General features: G+C 41.4%; 1 protein-coding gene across 1 annotated transcript in view; it reads left to right on the plus strand.

Annotated features, from left to right (window-relative positions):
* Positions 1 to 20,605, plus strand: part of erbb4b (erb-b2 receptor tyrosine kinase 4b) — a gene marked incomplete at its 5' end in the record, with an annotated part of 265,305 nt that overhangs the window by 232,623 nt on the left and 12,077 nt on the right. Inside the window, 5 exon segments of the mRNA XM_055878265.1 lie at positions 5,323 to 5,478; positions 6,579 to 6,654; positions 6,794 to 6,940; positions 7,646 to 7,743; positions 7,949 to 8,119. Coding sequence (XP_055734240.1) covers positions 5,323 to 5,478; positions 6,579 to 6,654; positions 6,794 to 6,940; positions 7,646 to 7,743; positions 7,949 to 8,119 — 648 coding nt within the window.

Raw genomic sequence — 20,605 nt, forward strand, 5'->3', positions numbered from 1 at the left:
TACTGCAGTTTGCCTTACCACTGGGCACTCAACATCAAGGGTAATCACTTCTTACATGTTGGTTACATGTCACTTCATTGAAGATTTTTCGATGTCTAGCTGTCTTCTGGACTGCTTTGAGTTCATTGACAGGCACACCTCAGAGAACTTCCACAGGAGCACAGTAGGTGCTGAAAAACTAAAGTCTACACAACGCCAGATGGGGATGCCTGAGCTGAGGCCTAAACAAGACTGCACTACAAGTTGGAATTCAACATTGTATATGTTGAAGCGGTTACTTGAGTCAAAGGATGCCATCATCTCTACCTTGGCCATTGTCACTGCACCTGTTGATGCTCTGACCCAAGAGGAATGGGAGGTGGTGGAGGAGGTGTGCAGAGTCCTGGAACCCTTTGAGCAGGTCACTGTGGAGATTAGTGGAGAGAGGTACAGTATGCAGTTGTAACTACATCATTATTTAATCCAGTATTATATACAAGTCGGAAGTTTACATACACCTTAGCCAAATACATTTAAACTCAGTTTTTCACAGTTCCTGATATTTAATCCTAGTAAACATTCCTTGTCTTAGGTCAGTTAGGATCACCACTTTATTTTAAGAATGTGAAATGTCAGAATAATAGTATTGAGAATTATTTATTTCAGCACTTATTTCTTTCATCACATTCCCAGTGGGTCAGAAGTTTACATACACTCAATTAGTATTTGTTAGCATAGCCTTTAAATTGTTTAACTTGGGTCAAACATTTTGGGTAGCCTTCCACAAGCTTCCCACAATAAGTTGGGTGAATTTTGGCCCATTCCTCCTGACAGTGCTTGTGTAACTGAGTCAGGGTTACAGGCCTCCTTGCTTGCACACACTTTTTCAGTTCTGCCCACACATTTTCTATGGGATTGAGGTCAGGGCTTTGTGGTGGGCTTTGATGGCAACCTCAATACCTTGACTTTGTTGTCCTTAAGCCATTTTACTACAACTTGGAAGTATGCTTGGGGTCATTGTCCATTTGGAAGACCCATTTGCGACCAAGCTTTAACTTCCTGACTGATGTCTAGAGATGTTGCTTCAATATATCCACATAATTTTCTCTCCTCATGATGCCATCTATTTTGTGAAGTGCACCAGTCCCTCCTGCAGCAAAGCACCCCCACAACATGATGATGCCCACCTCCATTGCTTCACGGTTGTGATGGTGTTCTTCGGCTTGCAAGGCTCCCCCTTTGTCCTCCAAACATAACGATAGTCATTATGGCCAAACAATTCTAATTTTGTTTCATCAGACCAGAGTACATTTCTCCAAAAAGTACCATCTTTGTTCCCATGTGCAGTTGCAAACCATAGTCTGTCTTTTTTATGACGGTTTTCCTTGCTGAGCGGCCTTTCAGGTTATGTCGATATAGGACTTGTTTTACTTCGATATAGATACTTTTGTACCTGTTTCCTCCAGCATCTTCACAAGGTCCTTTGCTGTTGTTCTGGGATTGATTTGCACTTTCGCACCAAAGTACGTTCATCTCTAGGACACAGAACGCATCTCCTTCCTGGGCGGTATGACGGCTGCTTGGTCCCATGGTGTTTATACTTGCGTACTATTGTTTGTACAGATGAACGTGGTACCTTCAGGCATTTGGAAATTGCTCCCAAGGATGAACCAGACATGTGGAGGTCTAAAAAAAAATTCTGAGGTCTTGGCTGATTTCTTTTGATTTTCCCATGATGTCAAGCAAAGAGGCACTGAGTTTGAAGGTAGGCCTTGAAATACATCCACAGGGACGCCTCCAATTGGCTGAAATGATGTCAATTAGCCTATCAGAAGCTTCTAAAGCCATGACATAATTGTCTGGAATTTTCCAAGCTGTTTAAAGGGACAGTCAACTTAGTGTATGTGAACTTCTGACCCACTGGAATTGTGATACAGTGAATTATAAGTGAAATAATCTGTCTGTAAACAATTGTTGGAAAAATTACTTGTGTCATGCACAAAGTAGATGTCCTAACCAACTTGCCAAAACTATAGTTTGTTTACACAGAAATTTGTGGAGTGGTTGAAAAACGGGTTATAATGACTCCAACCTAAGTGTATGTAAACTTCCGACTTCAACTGTATGAGCAGTAGATGAGAATGTAGTATCAGTAGACAAAACATGAACCTGAATTAATAAGTTACTGTTCTCTCTTTTCAGCTATGTGACAGCCTCAAAAATGATACTCCTGTGTAAGGATCTGCAGTGAATCACAGCCAGCCACCAGAGAGAAGCAAATGTAACCACAGGACATGTGACAGAGTTGATGGACACCCTATGTTCATCAATGGACAGAAAGTTCCACAGAATGGAATATAATCACGTGCTATCAGCAACCTCTGCGCTTGACCCCAGCTTTAAGAAGTTAGCCTTCAGTGATGCCAAAGCGATTGATGAGGCTCTTCAAAGAATAACCTCAGCAGCAGGGAGGGACAGCCCCAGCAGTCAGTTGGCTCAGGCACCAGGACAACAGGAAGAAGAGGGATCAGGTGAAGCACCAGCAGTAGTGCCACGGACGTCTGCTGTTTGGATGCTGTTTGACGAGAGAGCAACTGGGGATGCAGCACAAAGTAATACCTCAGCAGATGCCATAAAGGAGGTCCGATCCTATTTGGAGGTGTCCCTTCTCCAAAGATCTGCAGATCCTTTGAGCTGGTGGAAGAACAAGGACTCTGTCTACCCACGGCTTACTAAAGTCATGACAGGGAGACTCTGCATAGTGGCCACATCCGTTCCCTCTGAGAGGGTCTTCTCGAAAACGGGACAAATAATTACTGAGAGAAGAAACCACATCAGTCCCTCGAAAGTGAGGCAGCTTGCATTTCTGAATACAAATCTCTCATAAAAGCTAAATATGGTCAGCATTGCTGTGTACTGCTGGTTATAACATGGCAATAAAGAAGAGAGAGGAAAGAGGGACCAGTTTAATGTTTTAACCTGTCTAGGATCAGCGTGGCGCTAGCGGCACCCCCCCCCCCCCCCACTGAAAAACCAGTGCCGCGAAATTCAAAAAAAATATTTTTTTAAAATATTTAACTTTCACACATTAAAGTCCAATACAGCTAATGAAAGACACAGATCTTGTGAATCCAGTCAACATTTCCGATTTTTAAAATGTTTTACAGGGAAGACACAATATGTAAAGATGTACATCTATTACCTAAAAACACATTAGCATAATCCACCATCTTTTATTTGTCCACCAACACCAGTAGCCATCACCAATTCGGCTAAACTAAGATATTTATAGCCCCTAACCAACAAAAAAACTCATTAGATGACAGTCTGATAACATATTTATGGTATGGGATAGGTTTTGTTAGAAAAAAGTGCATATTTCAGGTAGATGGCATAGTTTACAATTGCACCCACCATCACAAATGGACTAGAATAATTACAATGAGCAACGTGTTTACCTAACTACTAATCATCAAACATTTCGTAAAAATACACAGCATACACGAATCGAAAGACACAGATCCTGTGAATACAGACAATATTTCAGATTTTCTAAGTGTCTTACAGCGAAAACACAATAAATCGTTATATTAGCTTAGCACATAGCAATTAGCAGCCCAGCATTGATTCTAGCCAAAGTGAGCGATAAAAGTCAACATCGCCAAAAGATATTAATTTTTTCACTAACCTTCTCAGAATTCTTCCGATGACACTCCTGTAACATCACATTACAACATGCATATACAGTTTGATCGAAAATGTTTATATTTAGCCACCAAAATCATGGTTAGACAATGTGAAATGTAGACAGGCTGGTCAGAAAATGTCCTTGCGCCACTTAGACAGTGATCTACTCTTATACATAAATACTCATAAACGTGACTAAAAAATATAGGGTGGACAGGGATTGATAGACAATTTAATTCTTAATACAATTGCGTTATTACATTTTTTAATTTATCCTTACTTTTCAATACAGTTTGCGCCAAGCGAAGCTACGTCAAAAAACATGGCGTCCTAAGCCACTAAAATGTTTCGACAGAAACACGATTTATCATAATAAAAATGTCCTACCTTGAGCTGTTCTTCCATCAGTATCTTGGGCAAAGGATCCTTTCTTGGGAGAAATCGTCTTTTGGTGGAAAGCTGTCCTCTTGCCATGTGGAAATGTCAACTGCGTTCGGGATGAACTGAAAAGCGTGCCCAACTTTTCACATCGTTGCAAAAATAAATGTCCCAAAATCGCACTAAACGGATATAAATTGCTATAAAACGCTTTAAATTAACTACCTTATGATGTTTTTAACTCCTATAACGAGTGAAAAGATGACCGGAGAAATATAACAGGCTAAACTAACGCTTGGAACAGGTGCGCGCCGGGGTCCTCTAGGCTCATGACGCAGCTCCCAAAGAATGACTAGCTTCAGGGTTTTTTGATTTGTAGGGCCTGTGAACGCGCAATCGACCCCGTTGGAATCGTCATCACGTAAAGGCATCCAGGGGAAGACGTAAGAAGTGTCCGTATAGTCATAGCAACGACAGTGCCCTTTTAAATGACTTCAGAAGAGTGGCCAACATTTCTCAAATCTGACTCCATGTCAGGGAAATTGCTGTAGAATGGGCTCTGTTCCACTTAGAGACAAAATTTCAACTCCTATAGAAACTATAGACTGTTTTCTATCCAATAATAATAATAATATGCATATTGTACGATCAAGGATTTTGTGGGAAGCCGTTTAAAAAATTAGCCACATTAGCATAAATAGTCTAAACAGCGCCCCCATCCCCAACAGGTTAAGTGGGATGCTGCAGTTTGCACATTATTTATTTTTCTTTGATATGGTGCAATATTCTATTATTATGCTGTTCAGATTGTATTCGTTTTGAATGGTCAGATTTATATGCACTTTGTTTATATACATTAAAAAGTTATACTTTAAATGCACATGTTTAATAGCATTCTTTTTCATAACAAACCAATGCATTTTAAAATACATTGTGGTTAAGGTAGAGTATGAATTCATTTAATAATTTAATTAGAATTGTTTTAACACCCATCATAGTCAAACTATCGCAAACTGTTTGACTTGAAAAAATACAAAAAATATATATTTTTAAAGAGCCGTTTGGGAGCCAAAAGAGCCGGCTCACTGAAAAGAGCCGGAATGCCCATCACTACAAAAAGAGATGTGGTGTTGTAATTCATGATGATGATACCAGCCATGAAGATGATGGTGGTAATGATGAAGATGATGATGAGGATGATGTTGCTGCTGCTGATAACGATGATGACAATGTTTCTTCAATGTTCAGTAACAGTGTTTGTTGGTGTGTTTTTTGCAGGGTATGATGTATCTGGAAGAGCGGAGACTGGTGCACAGGGACTTGGCTGCCCGTAACGTGCTGGTCAAGTCCCCCAACCACATCAAGATCACTGACTTTGGTCTGGCTCGGTTGCTGGACGTCAACGAGAAGGAGTACAACGCTGACGGGGGCAAGGTAAGCATGGCCGGAAATACTTTGAGAAAAAGAGAATCTATGTCTGCCTACTGTTTTGCTGCTCCAGAAATGTGAGCCTCTCTCCTCTCTGTCTGTTCCCTGTCCTGTATTCTTCTAGATGTGTGTATTCTCTATACCGTAGTGCAGGGATGAGTAACTTTGATGGGGGTGGTGGCCACAAGAAATGTGAACTCCATGAAAATAGCTTGTTGAGAACGTTTGAGAGGGTCAAAGATCACACCCCGAAAGCATGCTAATCTCTCACCATTACCAATAACAGGGGAGGCTAGCATGTCTGGTTTCCTGGAGGTCAAGCCTAGTTCTGGACTAAAAATTTCATGGAGACTCTAATGAGCATGGTTTTTAGTTCAGAACTTACAGGTGTAGCATCTTCATTTTATTGCTGAGAATATTCCTGCTGTTGCAAACTGCCTCAAATTAAGATCCTTCATCTGTAATCAGCCCATGATGTCCAATTCTGGCCATACATATTTCTTAATGATGTATTTTTCTCTTGTGACACTTTCTGTTTTACCAATGCCAACGATGCATTTAGAGGAAGAGCAAACTGTTCCGATCAAAATTAGTCTGAAAAGGGACTAAAAGTAACCAAATATTTATTTCCGTGATCCATTTGCATCTCCTTAACCTTCACTAAAACTGTTTGCGTGCAATTTGCTAATATCCTGTAAGTATTACATCAACAAGGCAGTTATAGTGAATATTTACCATTCATTTATATTGGGCACAAAATAATCTGAAACACAATCAAAACTAACTGAAAATGCATCCAACAAGTTTGTAGTCACAAGCTTGATTTAGTCATTGCGTGCTATGAATATGCGACCAAATACTACACTTTTGACTACTGTAAATAAAAATGTTTAGGGGTGTCAATAATTTTGAGAAAATAAAAATGTTACTTGTTAAACAACATTCATTTCTCTGAGCAATTATATTAGTATAAAATAAAATAATTTCCCAATTTTTGTGAGCACACAATATATTTGAATTATTTATTTTATATAGTCATTATTGCTCATCTTTATCAAGGGTGTCAATACTTTCAGACCCCACTGTATGTGTCTCCATAACTACAGATGCCAATCAAGTGGATGGCCTTGGAGTGTATCCACTACAGGAAGTTTACCCACCAGAGTGACGTCTGGAGCTACGGTAAGACTGGACACTCACATCAATCAATCAATGTGTCTTAATGCTGTCTTTTTTATACGGTAATGTGAATGCTCTGGTGAAATATTACGATTTGTATCTATTATCTTTGGCAAACCTTTAACTTTACACCTCTTCTCAGGGGTGACCATTTGGGAATTGATGACGTTTGGGGGGAAGCCCTATGATGGCATCCCGACCCGGGACATCCCAGACCTGCTGGAGAAAGGAGAGCGTCTTCCCCAACCTCCCATCTGCACCATAGATGTATACATGGTCATGGTCAAATGTAAGCTACCCTGTATAACTTCTTTCTCTCTCTCTTTCTCTCTCTCTCACACACGCACACATTCCCACATGACCGCGCTGCTTTGACCCCAGCAGTATAGGGTAGGGTCACAGACGGCCCCCATGTCCAGCACACACCCTGTCCATGCAGAGAGCACTACCCTGGTGTTTCCTGGCTGTGCTGTGCCGCTTCTCTGGCCCCTCTCTCTCCTCTGGCTGTGGCCCCATTCTCACACATTGGGCCTAGGGTGTCACTGACTGACCAACAGCCTCTGTCACCTTCCTCCATGATCCTGTACCCAATGCCCCTGCTCATTAAACCAGACTGCCAGGAAAGGATTTGGGGAGGTCACCATGTCTCTGTCTCTCTCTTCCTCTCCTTTACTCTTTCAATCTGGTAGAGTAGCACAGAGGACACACAAGTGATTGCTTTGGTGCGGTATTGGTTGCGTGTCTGTGGAACTTGGCAGACTAACGCACTAACATGGCTGTGCAGGTGATAGGTTTTGAGAAAAGGACATTTGATAATCAGAAAATGTAACTTTTTTTAATCAACCACATAATTAAAATCTAACACAAAAGTATGACAAGATCTGTAACCTACAGTATATACGGAAGCCCAGCTTAACCAGCACACTGGGACATCCTCCTTCAGTTTCCCTCATCCATGGCTCTACATCTAAAGCTCTCCCTGTGTCTTTTCCAGGTTGGATGATAGATGCAGACAGCAGGCCCAAGTTCAAGGAGCTAGCTGCAGAGTTCTGTAGGATGGCCCGGGACCCCCAGCGTTATCTGGTCATCCAGGTGAGTTACCTTACCGTATCTTATCTTCCCCTCGAACACCCCTCCTTATCCTGGGGAGTAGAGTGAACGACCAGGATAGTATGTGTCGTCATCTGGGATTCAAAGGCACATCTTGTTGATATATGTTTTGCAAACCAAAATAAATTACATTGTAAGTGTACGAGGAGTAATTGGTCTCTCTCTCTCTCTCTCCCTCCCCCTCCAGGGTGATGACCGTATGAAGCTGCCCAGCCCCAACGACAGTAAGTTCTTCCAGAGCCTGCTGGATGAGGAGGAGCTGGAGGATCTGATGGATGCTGAGGAGTACCTGGTTCCTCAGGTCTTTAATATCCCACCGCTGGCGTACACACCCAGGACACGTGTTGACTCCAACAGGGTAAGGCTCTACTCTCCTCTCCCCTCTTCTTCTCTCTTCTCCCCTCTTCTTATCTCCTCCCCACTTCTCTCCTCTCCCCTCTTCTTCTCTCTTCTCCCCTCTTCTTCTCTCCTCTCCCCACTTCTCTCCTCTCCCCTCTTCTTCTCTCTTCTCCCCTCTTCTTCTCTCCTCTCCCCACTTCTCTCCTCTCCCCTCTTCTTCTCTCCTCTCCCCTCTTCTTCTCTCCTCTCCCCTCTTCTTCTCTCCTCTCCCCTCTTCTTCTCTCCTCTCCCCACTTCTCTCCTCTCCCCTCTTCTTCTCTCCTCTCCCCTCTTCTTCTCTCCTCTTCTTTTCTTCTCTCCCCTCTTCTTTTCCCTTTTCCCTTTACTCCTCTCCTTTCTTTTCCTCTCATCTCTTCTCCTTCTCTCTCCTCCTCTCTTCTCTTATCTCTGCTGGCCTACCCACACATCAACTCTGACAGGTTGAATCCCTGTACACAGAATGCCCCTCTCAGAGCGCATTCTATTATTTTTCATTATATTACATTTTATTATATTCTATCTTATTCTATTGTATTCCATTCTATTCTATTATTTTCTATTCTATCCTACTCTATTCAACATGCTAGTTTTTTCCCTAACCTCATCTTTCCCTAAAAGCCTGGCTACAAAGTGCTCTCTGATATTTAAATACCAGTCTTATTCAACCGTAGACAAAGGGCACGCTGAGCTACACAGTTTGAAATTATTTGAACTTTTCACAGAACTCCATAATTTAGCCCGGATCCCCTTCATGATAAACTCCCTTAAATGATATCTTAAAAGAATTTCTTCTAGTTTATGTCTGTCTCAGTATATTGTGTTTGACTGGTTGATTTCCCATGTGGGTTTCACTCATCTGTTGCACTGAAATTCACTTCTCAGGTTGTAACTGCAGATTAAATTATCACAACATACAGTACATACATAGGCAGATATGGCAAGAAAAAGTATGTGAACCCTTTGGAATAACCTGGATTTCTGCATAAATTGGTCATCAAATTTGATCTGATCTTCATCTACATCTCAACAATAGACATAAATAGTGAGCTTAAACTATTAACACACAAATTATTGTATTTGTCTTGTCTATATTGAATACATCATTTAAACATTCACAGTGTATGTTGGGAAAAGTATGTGAACCCCTAGGTTAATGACTTCTCCAAAAGCTAATTGGAGTCAGGAGTCAGCTAACCTGGAGTCTAATCGATGAGACGAGATTGGAGATGTTGGTTAGAGCTGCCATGCCCTATAAAAAAACTCACAAAATGTAAATTGGCTATTCACAAGAAGTATTGCCTGATGTGAACCATGCCTCGAACAAAAGAGATCTCAGAAGACCTAAGATAAAAAATTGTAGACTTGTATAACGCTGGAAAGGGTTACAAAAGTATCTCTAAAAGCCCTGATGTTCATCAGTCCACGGTAAGACCAATTGTCTATACATGGAGAAAGTTCAGGATTGTTGCTCCTATCCCTAGGAGTGGATGTCCTCCAAAGATGACTGCAAGAGCACAGCGCAGAATGCTCAATGAGATTAAGAAGAATCCTAGAGTGTCAGCTAAAGACTTATAAAAAATCTCTGGAACATGCTAACATCTCTGTTGACGAGTTTACGATACGTAAAACACTAAACAAGAATGGTGTTCATGGGAGAACACATCCGGAAGAAGCCACTGCTGTCCAAAAAAACATTGCTGCACGTCTGAAGTTTGCAAAAGTGCACCTACAGTGGGGAGAACAAGTATTTGATACACTGCCGATTTTGCAGGTTTTCCTACTTACAGAGCATGTAGAGGTCTGTAATTTTTATCATAGGTACACTTCAACTGTGAGAGACGGAATCTAAAACAAAAATCCAGAAAATCACATTGTATGATTTTTAAGTAATTACTTTGCATTTTATTGCATGACATAAGTATTTGATCACCTACCAACCAGTAAGAATTCCGGCTCTCACAGAGAGCTCTCTCTTTAAGAGGTCCTCCTGTTCTCCACTCATTACCTGTTAACTGCACCTGTTTGAACTCGTTACCTGTATAAAAGACACCTGTCCACACACTCAATCAACCAGACTCCAACCTCTCCACAATGGCCAAGACCAGAGAGCTGTGTAAGGACATCAGGGATAAAATTGTAGACCTGCACAAAGCTGGGATGGGCTACAGGACAACAGGCAAGCAGCTTGGTGAGAAGGCAACAACGATTCTTAGAAAATGGAAGAAGTTCAAGATGACGGTCAATCACCCTCGGTCTGGGGCTCCATGCAAGATCTCACCTCGTGGGGCATCAATGATCATGAGGAAGGTGAGGGATCAGCCCAGAACTACACGGCAGGACCTGGTCAATGACCTGAAGAGAGCTGGGACCACAGTCTCAAAGAACCATTAGTAACACACTACGCCGTCATGGATTAAAATCCTGCAGCACACGCAAGGTCCCCCTGCTCAAGCCAGCGCATGTCCAGGCCCGTCTGAAGTTTTCCAATAACCATCTGGATGATCCAGAGGAGGGATGGGAGAAGGTCATGTGGTCTGATGAGACAAAAATAGAGCTTTTTGGTCTAAACTCCACTCGCCGTGTTTGGAGGAAGAAGAAGGATGAGTACAACCCCAAGAACACCATCCCAATCGTGAAGCATGGAGGTGGAAACATCATTATTTGGGGATGCTTTTCTGCAAAGGGGACAGGACGACTGCACCGTATTGAGGGGAGGATGGATGGGGCCATGTATCGCGAGATCTTGGCCAACAACCTCCTTCCCTCAGTAAGAGCATTGAAGATGGGTCGTGGCTGGGTCTTCCAGCATGACAACGACCCGAAACACACAGCCAGGGCAACTAAGGAGTGGCTCCGTAAGAAGCATCTCAAGGTCCTGGAGTGGCCTAGCCAGTCTCCAGACCTGAACCCAATAGAAAATCTTTGGAGGGAGCTGAAAGTCCGTATTGCCCAGCGACAGCCCCGAAACCTGAAGGATCTGGAGAAGGTCTGTATGGAGGAGTGGGCCAAAATCCCTGCTGCAGTGTGTGCAAACCTGGTCAAAAACTACAGGAAACGTATGATCTCTGTAATTGCAAACAAAGGTTTCTGTACCAAATATTAAGTTCTGCTTTTCTGATGTATCAAATACTTTTGTCAGCAGCATACCACCCTGCATACCACTGCTGGCTTGCTTCTGAAGCTAAGCAGGGTTGGTCCTGGTCAGTCCCTGGATGGGAGACCAGATGCTGCTGGAAGTGGTGTTGGAGGGCCAGTAGGAGGCACTCTTTCCTCTGGTCTAAAAAATATCCCAATGCCCCAGAGCAGTGATTGGGGACACTGCCCTGTGTAGGGTGCCGTCTTTCGGATGGGACGTTAAGCGGGTGTCCTGACTCTCTGAGGTCATTAAAGATCCCATGGCACTTATCGTAAGAGTAGGAGTGTTAACCCCGGTGTCCTGGCTAAATTCCCAATCTGGCCCTCAAACCATCATGGTCACCTAATAATCCCCAGTTTACAACTGGCTCATTCATCCCCCTCCTCTCCCCTGTAACTATTCCCCAGGTCGTTGCTGCAAATGAGAACGTGTTCTCAGTCAACTTACCTGGTAAAATAACGGTAAAATAAATAAATAAAAAATGTCATGCAATAAAATGCAAATTCATTACTTAAAAATCATACAATGTGATTTTCTGGGTTTTTCTTTTAGATTCCGTTTCTCACATTTGAAGTGTACCTATGATAAAAATTACAGACCTCTACATGCTTTGTAAGTAGGAAAACCTGCAAAATCGGCAGTGTATCAAATACTTGTTCTCCCCACTGTAGATGTTGTTCCATGTTCCACAGCAAAACTAATGAAAGTACAGTTGAGTTGTTTGGAAGGAACACACAACACAACATCAAAACCTCATCCCAACTGTAAAGTATGGTGGAGGGAGCATCGTGGTTTGGGGCTGCTTTGCTGCTTGCTATCATTGACCGAAAAATTAATTTCCAAGTTTATCAAGACATTTTGCAGGAGAATGTTAGGCTATCTGCCCGCCAATTGAAGCTCAACAGAAGTTGGATGATGCAACAGGACAACGACCCAAAACACAGAAGTAAATCCACAACAGAAGAAAATACACCTTCTGGAGTGGCCCAGTTCTGACCTCAACCCGATTGAGATGCTGTGGCATGATCTCAAGAGAGCAGTTCACACCAGACATCCCAAGAATATTGCTGAACTGTAACAATTTTGTAAAGAGGAATGGTCCAAAATTCCTCCTGACCATTGTGCAGGTCTGATCCGCAACTACAGAACACATTTGGTTAAGGTTATTGCTGCCAAGGGAGGGTCAACCAGTTATTAAATCCAAGGGTTCACATACTATTTCCACCCTGCACTGTGAATGTTTACACGGTGTGTTCAATAAAGACATGAAAACGTATAATTGTTTGTGTTGTTAGTTTAAGTAGACTGTTTGTCTATTGTTGTGACCTAGATGAAGATCAGATCAAATGTTATGACCAATTTATGCAGCAATCCAGGTATTTCCAAAAGGTTCACATAATTTTTCTTGCCACTGCATGCTCTAGGGCTACTTAAAACCAAGAGCTACAGTATTTAGTGTGTTGATATGGGGGATGCGGAGGAAAAGATGAGGAAGGAGGAGGTGAGGTGATGTGAGGAGTTGTCAGAGAAGGAGTAGTTATAGGATGAAGGGTACACAGCGTGAGGTCTGGAGTCTGTTCTCGTGAGAGGAGGGGGGGGGAGAAAGGAAAATTAGAGGAGATGATGGGAGAAGAAAGAGAGGAGGAGGAGCCTTACAGAAAAATAATATGTACATGTATTAACTTATATGTAAATTACAGATATCCATATACAGTGCATTTGGAAAGATTCAGACCCCTTCCCTTTTTCCACATTTTGTTACGTTACAGCCTTATTCTAAAATGTTCCTCATCAAACTACACACAATACCTTATAATGACAAAACGAAAACATTTTTGCACATTTACTTTTTTAAGTATTCAGACCTTTGCTATGAGACTCACAAATTAAGCTCAGGTGCATCCTGTTTCCATTGGTCATCCTTGAGATGTTTCTACAACTTCATTGGAGTCCACCCGTGGTAAATTCATTTGATTGGACATGATTTGGAAAGGCACACGTCTGTCTATATAAGGTCCCACAGTTGACAGTGAAAGTCAGAGCAAAAACCAAGCCATGAGGTCAAAGGAATTCTCTGTAGAGCGCCGAGACATGATTGTGTCGAGGCTCGGATCTGGGGTAGGGTACTAAAAAAATGTCTGCAGCATTGAAGGTCCCCAAGAACACAGTGGCCTCCATCATTCTTAAATGTAAGAAGTTTGTAACCACCAAGACTCTTCCTAGAGCTGGCCGCCCAGCCAAACTGATCAATCGGGGGAGAAGGGTTTTGGTCAGCGAGGTGACCAAGAACGTCATGGCTACTCTGACAGAGTTCCAGAGTTCCTATGTGGAGATGGGAGAACCATCGGACAAGGAAGGACAACCATCTCTGCATGCACTCCACCAATCAGGCTTTTATGGTAAAGTGGCCAGACGGAAGCCACTCCTCAGTAAAAGGCACATGACAGCCTGCTTGGAGTTCGCCAAAAGGCACATACAGGACTCAGACCTTAAGAAACAAGAGTATCTGTTCTGATGAAACCAAGGTTGAATTCTTTGGCCTGAATGCCAGCGTCACATCTGGAGGAAACCAGGCACCATCCCTACGATGAAGCATGGTGGTGGCAGCATCATGCTGTGGGGATGTTTTTCAGCTGCAGGGACTCGGAGACTAGCCAGGATTGAGGGAAAGATGAACAGAGCAAAGTACAGAGAGATCCTTGATGAAAACATGCTCCAGAGTGCTCATGACCTCAGACTGGGGCGAATGTTCACCATCCAACAGGACAATGACCCTAAGCACACAGCCAAGACAATGCAGGAGTAGTTTTGGGACAAGTCCCTGAATGTCCTTGAGTGAACCAGCCAGAGTCCAGACTTGAACCCCATCGAACATCTCTGGAGAGACCTGAAAATAGCTGTGCAGCGACACTCCCCATCCAACCTGGCAGAGCTTGAGAGGATCTGCAGAGAAGAATGGGAGAAACTCCACAAATACAGGTGTGCCAAGCTTGTAACGTCATACCCAAGAAGACTTGAGGCTGTAATCGCTGCCAAAGGTGCTTCAACAAAGTACTGAGTAAAGGGTCTGAATACTTATGTAAATGTCATATTTCAGTTTAGAATTTTTAAGACATTTGTTAACATTTCTAAAAACCTGTTTTTGCTTTGTCATTATAGGGTATTGTGTGTAGATTGATGAAGAGGAAAAAAAATATTTCATCCATTTTAGAATAAGGGAAATGTAACAAAATGTGGAAAAAGTAAAGGGGTCTGAATACTTTCCGAATGCACTGTATATATGTATGTTTACATTTTATATGTATATATATATATAAATATATGTAAAAAATATATTTACAGTACCAGTCAAAAGTTTGGACACACCTACTCATTCTAGGGTTTTTCTTTATTTTTACTATTTTCTACATTGTAGAATAATAGTGAATACATCAAAACTATGAAATAGCACATATGTAATCATGTAGTAACCAGAAAAGCTTTAAACAAATATATTTCAGATTCTTGATGACAGCTTTGCACACTCTTGGCATTATCTCAACCAGCTTTACCTGGAATGGTTTTCCAACAGTCTAGAAGGAGTTCCCACATATGCTGAGCACTTGTTGGCTGCTTTTCCTTCACTCTGTGGTTCAACTCATGTCAAAACATCTCAATTGGGTTGAGGTCGGGTGATTGTGGAGGCCAGGTCATCTGATGCAGCACTCCATCACTCTACTTCTTGATCAAATAGCCACATTTGGTCAAACTTGACAGCATGCTGTGGTAGCTAGTAAAATATATTACAAAATATCTTTCATAAAATGTTGACATGTATTTTAATGAATGGAAAATGTTGCTTTTGACCTTATTAAAATGCAATGCATAAAATGACAAAGTTCAGCACAAAATCATAATAGCATGCTGTGGTATACTACGAAAAGTTTGAATGAATGGCTCATGACTGACAACTAAAAGAGTGCTTTCAATAATCTGATTTTTTTGCTCAAATAAGTTGGTCCATTGTTGAATTGTGGCATGGGAGTCACTGGAAGGTCACATCTGAAACACAAAATATAATGTACAAATTACCTACAATGTATGGGCACTTAACATATGTATTTTGAAATAATGCCTTGGAATATCAAAGTTATACTTACAATGCAGCTTCCTTCACCTGCAGTGTCCATTTTCAGACTCACAAGTTGACAGTTAACCTGTAGATAATGCAGAAACAGAGTCAGTGAAAACATTCCACACAAGATGAAGAATTAGGGGTTAATGTTCATGAACATCAAATTGATACTTACAATGCAGATTCTTTCACCTCCAGTGTCCATTGCAAACTCACCTGTAGATAGATAATGCAGAGACAGAAAGTCAGTGAAACAATTCCACACAAGATGAAGAATAAATATATGGTTTAATGTTCATGAACACATTTTAACTTCATTGAGGACTAGCTAGCTAAGTGATACAAAATACTACTTACATTGGCAGGAGTCTGTCCATAGGCAGCTGAGGCTCCCAATTCGAGCTAGCCAATTCTATCAGAGACACCCGGGTCACTAAAGCTTGCTAAGTTAGCAAGCAAGCAACACATTGCTTGGCTAGCCAAGAACATTTAACAATTGCTTTGGCAATTAACCTGTTCTGGCTGCACGCTGAATATTGAAAAAACTGGAAAATGTGTGCACATTTTCAAACGGCCTCCTAAGAAACTTTTTATTTTCCAATATGCATATATTTACTACTGTTGGATAGATAACAGTCTGTAGTTTCTAAAAAGGTTTGAATTGTTTCTCTAAGTCGAACAGAAATATTTTTACAGCCATTTTCCCAGCCGAATTGAGTTTCCCAAAATGCGATGTGTCTCTTTAAGACCTTCTCTATAAAAGGCCATTTGACTTGGGACAATAGGGACACGTCAGAGGTGTACGTCAGACTGTAATGCGGAAGTGAGAATTGAAAGGGGTCGAATATCTCGTCCCTGGACTGAATAACAGAACTTCTTGTGAGACATGCGCAGTTAAAATAAAAATCCGGGCGCGAAGGATAATTTGATCTCGGCTTCTGGAACAAGGTAAATAACTTTGAATATGATGCCTGACTACGATATTATTTGCTACATGTCACAAAATCATCCTAAAGGTTGTTTTTTCAATATACTTTAATTATATTATTGCAATTTATTCTGGACTTTAGATGTGAAACGACGGAAGAATTTTTTGAAGAAATGCTTTCTGGCGCAGCAATGCTACCGTGCTAGCTAACCAAAGAGGGAAATCTTTCGTTCTGGAACCCAACTAAAGACTCTACTGGACATTGGACCCCGTTACAACATTCTGATGGAGTACCAAGAAAGATAAGACCCAATTTGGGATGCTTTTTCATATATATGTCGAACTGTTGAATGCTAACGCTGCTAACTATGCTAGGCTAGCGCTTGACTAGAATCAATGCTGCCTTATGCTAGCTTATGATGTTAGCTAATATAACGATATATTGTGTTTTCGCTGTAAAACACTTCAAAAATCGGAAATGTTGTCTGTATTCACAAGATATCTGTCTTTCATTAGTTATCCACCATATGTTTTTCTGAAATGTTTTATGAGGTGTAATTAGTAGCCGACGTTGGTGTATGTATTTTCTCTGGCTACTCCCGGCTGGATTCAGACTGTAGCTATGTATTAGCATTTTTGGGTAGCATCAATGTAAAACTGATTTATAGCTAAAATATGCACTTTTTATGAACAAAACATAGATTTATTGTGTAACATGTTATATGACTGTCATCTGAGGTCGTTTTTTCTGGGCTCTTTAGGTTGGTTTTAGTTTATTTCGGTTGGTTGTGCATGCTACTTCAATCATAATTCATACTTCATAATCATAATTCATACGTGTCTGTCCACTTTTGTATTTGGTGGTGAGCTAACATAAATATATGTGGTGTTTTCTCTGTAAAACATTTAAAAAATCGGACATGTTGGCTGGATTGACAAGATGTTTATCTTTCAAATGCTGTATTGGACTTGTTAATGTGTAAAAGTTAAATATTTTTAAAAAATAGATTTTGAATTTCGCGCTCTGCAGCTGTTGTCATTTTCGGTCCGAGGTCGGGCTTGCACCCCAAACAGGTTAAAGTATTGTATATCTAATACATGCATTTTTTTTTTTTTGGAGTCCAAGGTGGCTTAGCAGTTCAGACGTCTTTTTCCGTATTGTCGTGTCGTGTCCTGTATATATATATATTTACACCTTTCTTCACATATCTTTTATTTATTTTATTATCCAAGAACTCAACTACAAATGCTTTCCTGCAAAAGCTTTACTGCAACCCGCTTCACCAATTACAATAAGTATTATTTACCTCAATCTGAAAATCCATCGTGGAAGATAGCCAGGGGCTAATTCAGAAGCTAGCCTGAAAGCTAACCAGAAGCTACTCCGATAGCTAGCCAGAAGCTAATCTGTAGCTGCCCCGAAATTAGCCGGTTTGCTGGCTAGCGTTGGTGTTTCAGCTGCCCACGTTTTGCGGTCATCAGCTATTCCTTTAGCTCGATAATCTACCGGCACTTTTGTGCAACGCAACTCGGACCGGAGCATTCCGGGACTTTTTTTCTCTCAGTTTCCCCGGATTCCAACCGCAGGCTCTGGACACTTGCACCTTGATTTCGCAGCTAGCTAGCTGCATACCGTGTGACTATTGGCTTACGTCAACCCCGGAGCAAACTCAAATCATGCTGGAGCTAGCCAGCTGAGGAGTTCCATCACCATCCGGACCCGTTTCTTTTGTTGCTGCTGCAGATACGGAACCCCACCGGGCCTTCACGACTGACTGCCGACGTTATCTGCCCGAGGGATTTATCCAACCGGCACCTCCGTCCCGACGTTACCTGAACGCTCATCTGAGGCCCGCTAATCGTTAGCTGTCTTATCGGCTGCTATCTGAACAAAACCCCACTACACGGAACCTACCGACGGAAACGCACGAGGTATCTACAAACAGACCTCCATCCTATGCTGCTACCGATAGCCATATACCCGGCCAGCTGTCTGGATCGCCACGACCCCAACCAACCTCTACTCACTGGACCCTTATTGATCACTCGATTAAGCATGCCTCTCCTTAATGTAAATATGCCTTGTCCATTGCTGTTCTGGTTAGTGTTTATTGGCTTATTTCACTGTAGAGATTCTAGCCCTGCTCTCTATACCATATCCAACCTCTCAGTTCCACCACCCACATATGCGATGACATCACCTGGTTTCAATGATGTTTCTAGAGACAAGATCTCTCTCATCATCACTCAATACCTAGGTTTACCTCCACTGTATTCACATCCTACCATACCTTTGTCTGTACATTATTCCTTTAACCTGTTTGGCGTGCAAGCCCGACCTCGGACCGAAAATGACACCCCTGCAGGGCGCGAAATTCAAAATCTATTTTTTAAAAATATTTAACTTTTACACATTAACAAGTCCAATACAGCATTTGAAAGATAAACATCTTGTCAATCCAGCCAACATGTCCGATTTTTTTAATGTTTTACAGAGAAAACACCACATATATTTATGTTAGCTCACCACCAAATACAAAAGTGGACAGACACGTATGAATTATGATTATGAAGTATGAATTATGATTGAAGTAGCATGCACAACCAACCGAAATAAACTAAAACCAACCTAAAGAGCCCAGAAAAAACGACCTCAGATGACAGTCATATAACATGTTACACAATAAATCTATGTTTTGTTCATAAAAAGTGCATATTTTAGCTATAAATCAGTTTTACATTGATGCTACCCAAAAATGCTAATACATAGCTACAGTCTGAATCCAGCCGGGAGTAGCCAGAGAAAATACATACACCAACGTCGGCTACTAATTACACCTCATAAAACATTTCAGAAAAACATATGGTGGATAACTAATGAAAGACAGATATCTTGTGAATACAGACAACATTTCCGATTTTTGAAGTGTTTTACAGCGAAAACACAATATATCGTTATATTAGCTAACATCATAAGCTAGCATAAGGCAGCATTGATTCTAGTCAAGCGCTAGCCTAGCATAGTTAGCAGAGTTAGCATTCAACAGTTCGACATATATATGAAAAAGCATCCCAAATTGGGTCTTATCTTTCTTGGTACTCCATCAGAATGTTGTAACGGGGTCCAATGTCCAGTAGAGTCTTTAGTTGGGTTCCAGAACGAATTATATCCTTCTTTGGTTAGCTAGCACGGTAGCATTGCTGCGCCAGAAAGCGTTTCTTCAAAAAATTCTTCCGTCGTTTCACATCTAAAGTCCAGAATAAATTGCAATAATATAATTAAAGTATATTGAAAAAACATACTTTAGGATGATTTTGTGACATGTAGCAAATAATATCGTAGTCAGGCATCATATTCAACGTTATCTACCTTGTTCCAGAAGCCGAGATCAAATTATCCTTCGCGCCCGGATTTTTATTTTAACTGCGCAGGTCTCACAAGAAGTTGTGTTATTCAGTCCAGGGACGAGATATTCGACTCCTTTCAATTCTCACTTCCGCATTACAGTCTGACGAACGCCTCTGACGTGTTTATATGGTCCCAAGTCAAATGGCCTTTTATAGAGAAGGTCTTAAAGAGACACATCGCATTTTGGGAAACTCAATTCGGCTGGGAAAATGGCTGTAAAAATATTTCTGTTCTACTTAGAGAAACAATTCAAACCTTTTTAGAAACTACAGACTGTTATCTATCCAACAGTAGTAAATATATGCATATTGGAAAATAAAAAGTTTCTTAGGAGGCCGTTTGAAAATGTGCACACATTTTCCAGTTTTTTCAATATTCAGCGTGCAGCCATAACAGGTTAAACTATTTTATCGCCCCCAGAAACTTCCTTTTACTCTCTGCTCTAGTAGCTCTAGGCGACCAATTCTCATAGCTTTTAGCCGTACCCTTATCCTACTTCTCCTCTGTTCCTCTGGTGATGTAGAGGTGAATCCAGGCCCTGCAGTACCTGGCTCCACTCCTATTCCCCAGGCGCTCTCTTTTGATGACTTCTGTAACCGTAATAGCCTTGGCTTCATGCATGTTAACATTAGAAGCCTCCTCCCTAAGTTTGTTTTGTTCACTGCTTTAGCACACTCTACCAACCCGGATGTTTTAGCCGTGTCTGAATCCTGGCTTAGAAAGACCACCAAAAATTCAGACATTTTTATCCCCAATTACAATATTTTCAGACAAGATAGAACGGCCAAAGGGGGCGGTGTTGCAATCTACTGCAAAGACTGCCTGCAGAGTTCTGTTATACTATCCAGGTCTGTTCCCAAACAATTTGAACTTCTACTT

Source organism: Salvelinus fontinalis, chromosome 23 (genome assembly GCF_029448725.1).
Source record: "Salvelinus fontinalis isolate EN_2023a chromosome 23, ASM2944872v1, whole genome shotgun sequence".
NCBI lineage: Eukaryota > Metazoa > Chordata > Actinopteri > Salmoniformes > Salmonidae > Salvelinus > Salvelinus fontinalis.